At 41.5% G+C, this 8,401-nt stretch overlaps 1 protein-coding gene across 1 annotated transcript in view; it reads right to left on the bottom strand.

The window, feature by feature from the left end:
• Nucleotides 1-287: 287 nt before the first annotated feature.
• VWF (von Willebrand factor) overlaps nt 288-8,401 on the bottom strand; it is a 147,543-nt gene continuing 139,429 nt past the window's right edge. Inside the window, exons 45-49 of the mRNA XM_008584313.1 lie at nt 4,553-4,651; nt 3,666-3,794; nt 3,149-3,188; nt 1,118-1,215; nt 288-599 (exon numbers count right to left, since the gene is read on the bottom strand). Of these exons, the coding sequence (XP_008582535.1) occupies nt 411-599; nt 1,118-1,215; nt 3,149-3,188; nt 3,666-3,794; nt 4,553-4,651 (555 nt within the window). The 3' untranslated portion in view covers nt 288-410. The remainder of the gene's footprint in view (nt 600-1,117; nt 1,216-3,148; nt 3,189-3,665; nt 3,795-4,552; nt 4,652-8,401) is intronic.

Below are 8,401 nucleotides of genomic sequence, written 5' to 3'. Positions count from 1 at the left end.
CATGGCTCCAGTGCCCACCCCTCTGCTATGCTCAGAAACTCCTCAATTTAGAGATTTGAGAACCCAGTATTCCTAAGCAAATCCCTCTTACTTCAGACCATGGGCTGGGCTTCTGAAGAGGCCTGACCTGCACCATACCCTCTCCACCTGGAGGTTGGCAATGCCCCCCACAGACACTGGGCTGGAGTGTTTCCACAGTGGGCCTGTGCTTTCTCTCTTGGAATGAATCTCAGAACTCAGTCTCAGCCTACAGTTGCATCTCAGCCTTAAGACACAGTGCACCATCAGCCTTTTGCAAGATGAGAGTTTGGCCTTTATTGTGGGCCCAGGAGAGCACAAAAGCAGAATGTGCAGAGGGCTGGGCAGCGCTCCGGCCGGGGCGCCACAGCAGGTGGTGGCTGCAGCAGTCCTCACTTGCTGCACTTCCTGGGGGAGCACGTGCACTGCATGGCATTGAGCACCTCGTGGTACACAACAGAGCCATTGGCACAGCGCAGCGGCACCTGCATGGGCTCCGTCCGCCCCGGCGAGCAGCAGGAGCACTGGTCCTGCACATCCCCAGTGTCGATGGAGTACACGGCTTTGCTGGCACATTTACCCTGCAATGGAGCAGAGAGAGACAGGGCATCACAAGGACAAAGAATCCTGGGCTGGGCAGGACGCTGGGGCAGCCTGCTACCTCCCCCCACCCCTCCAAGGGGTCTGTCAGTACAGACCTCACCTCCCCCAGAGACAACCAGGACAGCTGGCAATTTGTAAAGGGAGATCTCAAGGATGTCTGATATTTTCTGTCCTGTGGTGATATTGCACTGAGATCCTTCTAGCTGCAATTTTTATGCATGTTTGATTAAACGTTTTCTTCAGGAAGCATTGCCCAGCCACCATAAATAACTCTCCATTCTCTTCAAAGGACTTGTTAAGTCTTTTCTTAGTTTTTTTCTTCTAGGGTTAAAAGTTCTAAGCTACTTCATAAAACATTTACTTAAAAAAATGCTCCCAGTTTCTTTCCCCTCTCCTCCTTGTAAATTTTCCAGATCCTTCTCGAATGTAACTAAAGAGCTGTGTCCAAACAAGGAGACAGAGCCCTTGCCATCCCTTGTTGAATTCAGCCCCTTACCTGGCAGTAATGGATGTCCACTTCCTCTTCAGACTTGCAGCTCCCCACCTTCACATACTGCAGCCTGGCCGTGATGTCTCTGCACTCAGGCTCCTCGCCTAAAGGACAGGGAAGAGTTGGAACTTGGGGACTGGCTGGGGCTCTGGAGAATACTCTTTAGCCCCAGTGCCCTCACTGGGCTGGAAATAGGCCCATTTCACAGTCAACAAATAAGCAAATCCAGCCACAGGAGGAGAATTACCTTATCCTGGTTCACCCCGGCTGCTCCTGGCCCTTCACGTGCAGAGGTATAGTTATTGCTGGATTTAACTTGCTTAATGGTACAATTTTAATTGAAGGAGGAGCCTAAATTCACTATGCTTTGGTGATGTAAATGGATGAGACTTGCTTTTATATAATTGTAGGCTCTAAACACCATAATGGCTGGAGCAATCCTCTCATGCTATAACTATATCCAGAAGCTAATGGGCAATGAAACAGACAGTAAATATAATTAATATCTGCTCATCCCTGCCTTCGGGTAAGAAGAAAGGCCAATGTCACAGCCACATAAGGGCACTCACTGCCTCTGTGGGGGGCCGTGAAAATCCCTAGGAGTCTTCATAGAGTCCTGTCTGGGTATTGCTATCTCCAGGTCACCAGCATGGGTTTCCTTACATACAGGGGTTGGCGACATTCAGATCTGAATCTCTCTTTTGCCCAATGAGAATTCTAAGATGTAATGCCAGCTCACCATTCCCATCTGAACACTGAGAGTCTCCCATTCTTGAATGACCCCAAATCTAAATCAACCCTAACTATATACTAGCCTGCCTTCCAACTTCCAAATAATTTCATTTTAAAGGGAAGTTCTGCCAACTACGTTAAGAGGATGAATAAGGAAAACATATTTAGACCAACATACGATATTCTTTCACTGTAGATTTAAATCCCTGAGCCTGGCTTATTTTCCTTATGAAGGGTCTCAAAGCCTCCTGAACGCATTGGCCAACAAAAGCCCCTTGTTGCTGGTTTTGTAGATAACAGTCTCTTAACCAAATCCCATGTGCAATATGCCTGGAGAGAATTCATCTTTTCTGACGGTTTCCTGACTTCACATTCTTTAACCGGTCAGAAGGGACTTCTAGAAAGAAATGCTTTCAGAGTGTGTTCCCTCAACCTGTGATTTGGTTACAGCAATTACAGGGGCTGTCAGAGCAAGCCATTGAGAAAAACGTGAATGATTGAACACTGAAGGTATTCATGTTTTTACCTTTTCCCTCTACCTGTAAATAAGTGTGGACCCATGAGCCTAAAACAACAACAACAAAAAAAACTAAAACCAAAAAAATATTAGTCCAGGCATCAGAAAATCCAGCATTAGCAGTGGGACTTTGAAAGTGACTTAAGCTCATGGACACAAGAATGCGTGAGGAGAGTCCTGTCTGATGTGCAGACTTCTTGAACACTGTCTCCAAAGCTGTAGGGCATAACTGTAAGGTCAAGAGGGACTGAGAGTGAAGAAGAGAAGGTAGTAAACAAGCCCTATCAACCCTTGAGAAGACACTGTATGTCCTCTGCCACCCCCACATCACACAGGGGACTGTCCTTAGCCAGCTGGTGGCCTCCCTTTCACCCCAAGATGGCTGTATCACACTCAATGAAGATGTATATTGAGTATCTGCCCTGTCAAGATCACAGGTTGAGGATGCTTGTCTTCAAGGAGTTCTGGTTGGAGAAAGAAGACATTCTTTCAAGATGGGACTATGGTTAGCCGAAGACTGTGAGGGGAAAGGCACGTAAGAGGCTTGAGACAATAAGGAGTCTGGAGGAAAGGGGGCTAAGAGACTGCTTCACAGGCACTTGAAAGGGGATTTGAGCAGAGGACAGTCTAATGACATTCAGGGAGGGGAGGCTGTTCCCTGCAGGGTTGAACATAATGACTGGACGGTGATCAAGAAATATCTTTCTGAAATAAAGCGTACTCCAAAGAACAGTCCCTGGACTTGGTCGAATGGGTTTCAAGGGACAAACTGTTAGTAATGTACTCACATGTGTCACAGCAGGTGCCTGGAATTTTCATGATTTTCCCCTAAGAAAACAGCAAATTCTGAGATTAGGCACAAATAGTACACAGTGACCAGCTTTCAGGTTACTCCAGACCAATTTCTAGCTCTGGACTCACAGCCCTAAGCTTAAGTCCCTAGACTTAATGTGAGCAGATTGACCTGCTACCTGATCAGGCTAAAACAACTTTGTTTATTCCGAATTTTCTCCCAATTGAGTCAACAGAATCATCAGCCCCAAGGAGACTAAAAATCAGTTTGACCTTTCACCTTCCTATTCATGGATCAAGATTTTTTTAAAGCATCCTATGCTGTAGGGAATTTTGTCTCTCCTTTAGGCTTTCATTTTGTGATTTCAGTGATTCTTAAACTAGGTCAGAGAATTGCCTTGGACACTGGGAAATCATGCTGGAGCTGGGCTGCGTGCTGTTCAGAGGCCTCTGTCCTTAGTCAAGGACTGAGACCGTCAAGAGGGCAGCAGGGTCTGAGACACGACTACTCACTCCCTTGGCCAGACATTCGTGTTCATCAAAGGGTAGGCAGCCCATGACCCTCTTCTCCCAGATGTACTCTTCTCTCTCGTTGACCTTGCAGAAGTGAGTATCACAGCCATCCTGGAGTGTCTCGTCACGCTGAAAAAAAAAAAGAGTGCCAGTGGGTAGAGCAAATTCAAAGACAGCACTGGGGTTACGAAGCCAATCACGCTGAAAAAAAAAAGAGTGCCAGTGGGTAGAGCAAATTCAAAGACAGCACTGGGGTTACGAAGCCACTTCAAACCATAGCCTTGACGCCTTGGAACTGCTGAAACAATTTGGAGAACTAGGGAAAAAGAATGAGGCAGCGTATATAAAGTCCCCACTCTCGCGTCACAGAGCAGAAGGGGAGTCCCAGTTTTACAACTTATTTACTGCGTAGGTGTAGAGAATCCTCAGACTATTCTGACCACGTAAGTGCTTAAAGGATTGAGACATAGCGAGGGCAAACTGGCCAATTGATCACTGAGCTAGAGATGAACCAGGGGCACCACCTCCCAGCCCCACCGGCTAATTCTGGCTTTCCTAGATCAGATTTTGTTTCACCCTGATTGCCTGTCCATTCTCTCAGACTCTCAAGGCTAGAGAAATTCTTAAAGATCAACCAACTGCAAATTATGGGGCCATACAGCAACTATACTCTTGTCAAGAAGAGGAACAAAATAACTAAATCAAAGAGAAAATCCTGTGCCTTCTATAAGTCATCCATCTTTTCTTTATAAAATCAGAAAGCAGTAGGAAAAGAAGCCAATACTGAAAAAACAAAATTAGTCCTTCTTTCCTGGAAAAAGAAAATCCCAGAACAGGAAACTGAATGGTGACATGAGAGGGGAGTCCCACGTCTAGCTTGCTCCCACCTTCAGCGTCATGATCTGTCCTCCTCTCAGCTGAATGGTACAAGCCGTAGGCACACACCTCCCGCAGCATTCACCGTGCTTCTTTCCTTCCTTGTAACCCTGTATCCAGGGAGAAGAGCAGCCGTAGTTAATCCCCCTAGAACACCCAATTATAAGTAGGCTTACTTTGCCAGCCTCTCATCTCCTCTACCCAGCAGTTTCACCTACAGTTAAGAAAGTTGAAATCCAGCTCTAACTAGCTTCTGTCAGTTCTCAGTCCCCTAAATAACACTGCTTTCCTCCCCAATGTACATCTGGCCCAAGGTGTAGCAGCCAGACATATTCAATTAGACCTCTCTCCTGAGCTCCAGATTTATAAATTCAGTGTTTTACTAGACAATTGTTTATCTTCTTGTCATTTTGAGATTTATGTCCAAAATGAAACTTGGTATTTTTCCCCAGATCTCATCCTTGTCCAGTCTTCCCTGTATTGATAAATGGTGTCATAATTTCATTGCTCAAGCTAGAAATCTGGGCATCGTCTCTGACATCTCCCCTTTTCCCCACCCAGCACCAGTCTTACCAAAAAGTATTTCAAACTCACCCACTGCTTGTCATGACCAGTATCTTCTGTCACCATCTAGTCTAAGCAGTCAATCACCAGCAGACTCTAGTAACAGTCATATTTTGTCTTCCTGCCTTCATTCTTGTCCCCCTACTGTAGATCCCCATTCATCTGCTAAAATGGCCTTGTTAAAATGTAAGTCGACTCATGTCACTTCCCTGCTTAAAAACCTTTGATGGGCTTCTGTTTCTAGTAATGGCACAGTAGCTTGTATTCGACTGACCCTCCTGCAGATGACAATTAAAAACTAGTGACAAAGTATTTAAAATACGTTTGTTTAAACACACTGGAGAATGAGCAAAGTCATAGATAAATTGCAGCCTATTTAATCCTTGAAAGAGGGAACCATAAAGGGCAAGACCCATGTTTAAATGGCTTTTCCCATGAGGGCAGTATGTATGCCACTGGGGAGCTGGAACTCAAGTAAAAAAATGTTGTTTTTGCCTGAGGACTCAGAGGACAGAGTTTAGAACTGCTAAAAGAGCTGGAAACTAAAGGGGAAAACCTCAGAAAAGAGCAAGTCATAAAGAGGAAGGCCCTAAATATGTATATAGACTTCCCTCAAATCTTTGGTTGACCTCTTAATTATATATGTACAGGGGAGCCTACACAAAGCCTGGGGACAAAAAAAAAACTGTCAACCTAGAATTATGTATTCAGTAAAAGAAGGCAAAATAAAGACATTTTCAGATAAAAGAGTAGATTCATCAAGACAACATAAAAATCTTGAATGTGTATGCATCTAATAGCAGAGCTTCAAAATATGAAGGAAAAATTGACAGAAGTAAAGGGAGAAATAGGCTAATCCACAATCTTAGTTGGTGATTTTAATGTTTTCTCAGTAATTGATAGAACAAGTAAGAAAAAAATCAGTGAGGATATAGAAGATTTGGAAAACTATGTCAACCAATAAGATCTAATTGAAGATAACAGATTAGTCCACCCCCAAACTACAAAACATACATTCTTCTCAAATGTACGTGAAACTTTAACCAAGACAGACCAAATTCTGGGCCATGAAAAAAAGAGGAAATAAATGTCAACATTTTGAAATCATAGAGATTATGTTCTATGACCACAATCAAATTAAATCAAAATTAGTAACAATAAGGTATTTAGAAACATTTGGAATTTAAATAAAACATTTGGAAATTAAATAAAATACTTCTAAATAACCCATAAGTCAAAGAATAAATCACAAGTGAAAATAGAAAATACTTTGAACTAGAGATAACAACAAACTATATGAAAATTGAGGAGTGCAGCAAAGGCAGTTCTTTCAGGGAAATTTATACTTTAAATACTTATATTAGAAAATCATGATCTAAGATTCCATCTTAAAAAGCTAGTAAAAGAAGAACAAATTAAATCCAAAGTCACTAGATGACAGGAAATAATAAAAATAAGAGCAAAAATCAATAAAGTAGAAAAGAAAAATTATAAAAAAGAAATCAAAGGCAAAAGTTAGATGTTTGAAAAGATTAACCAATGTGACAAATCCCTACCTAAACTAATCAAGAACATTAAAAAACACAACTTATCAATATTAGGAATGATATGAGGAGACACAACTACAGATCTCACAGATATTAAAAGTATAATAAATGTTATAAACAACTTCATGTCAATAAATTTGACAATTGAGATGACATGTAAAAATTCCATGAAACACAAATTTACCAAAAATAACTCAAGAAGAAACAGAAAACCTGGAAAGAAGCCCTTTTCTAAAGTTGAGTTTTATATATAAGACTTTCCCACATGAAAATCTTCAGACCTAGAAGGCTTCATTGGTAAAGTCTATCAAAAAAGTTTAAGAAGAAATAATATCAATCTCACACAAAGTCTTTCAGAAAATGGAGGAAACACTGCCCATCATATTTTACTGGATCGAGTATAACCCTGATAGCAAAACCTAACAAAAGCATTACTAGAGAAGAAAATCAGAAACCTATCACTCTTGATCATAGACATAAAAATCTTTAACAAAATATTAGCAAGTGGATCTAGCAGTAGATATAAAACAGGATAACATATCATTACCAAAAGGGATTTATCAAAAGAATGAAAGATTGGCTCACCATTTGAAATCAATCAATGCAATTCCTCATGTTAACAAAATTAAGAGAAAAACCATATGATCATCTTAATACTTATAGTAAAACTGACAAAATTTAAAAACCATTCATGATATAAACACTCAGCCAATAGGAACAGAAGAGAACTTCTTCAATCTGATTTTTTTTAAAAACATACAAATGTATGATACTTAATGAATTAATTCCCTCTAAGATCAGAAACGAAATACTTCATCACCTCTGTTCAATATTGTACTGGAGGTATTAGCCAGTATGATAAGCAAGAAAAATAAACAAAAGAAATAAGATTACAAAGGCAAAAAAACATACAAATGTATGATACTTAATGAATTAATTCCCTCTAAGATCAGAAACGAAATACTTCATCACCTCTGTTCAATATTGTACCGGAGGTATTAGCCAGTATGATAAGCAAGAAAAATAAACAAAAGAAATAAGATTACAAAGGCAGAACTAAAAACTGTCTTTATTTGAAGGGGTCATGACTCTTTATATAGAAAATCCTTAGGAATCTTCTCCCTTGAACCAAAAACAAAAATCAAAAACCACAACTACACCCCTGGAGAGGCCCACAGTGACCACACACCCCAAAGCACCAGCACGACCAAGCAGGTAGGCCTCACCGCTGCTGGTCCCCATCCATAGCCTGGGTGAGTGGGCACTGACCAGAGAGGCCCAAACCTTCCTCCCACAGGCACTGAGGCAGCCATGCCAAGTTGGCCATCCTGGCACGATCTTAGCCAAACAATAGTGTTGAAACGAAACAGTGGACGGTGAAATCCCTTGCCACAATGACTAAACACCAAAGGAAAGATACCAGAAATATGAAAAATCAAGAAAGTACACCACCAAAGGGCAATAACTCTCAAGGTCTAGATCCTATAGAACAAGAAGCCCTTGAAATGTCTGACAAGGAATTTCAAGTGAAAATTCTAAGGAAACTAAATGAGATACAAGAAAACAGCTAGACAGCATGATGAAATGAGGAAAAGTATACAGGACATGAAAGAGGAAATGTACAAGGACTCAGCTAGACATCGTGATGAAATGAGAAAAAGTATACAGGACCTGAAAGAGGAAATGTTCAAGGAAATCAATGCCCTGAAAAAAAATGTAGCAGAGCTTGCCAAACTGAAGAATTCATTC

The sequence above is a fragment of the Galeopterus variegatus genome, unplaced genomic scaffold (genome assembly GCF_000696425.1).
Source record: "Galeopterus variegatus unplaced genomic scaffold, G_variegatus-3.0.2 Scaffold3218, whole genome shotgun sequence".
Lineage (NCBI taxonomy): Eukaryota > Metazoa > Chordata > Mammalia > Dermoptera > Cynocephalidae > Galeopterus > Galeopterus variegatus.
This window is presented reverse-complemented; position numbering and strand designations above follow the sequence as displayed.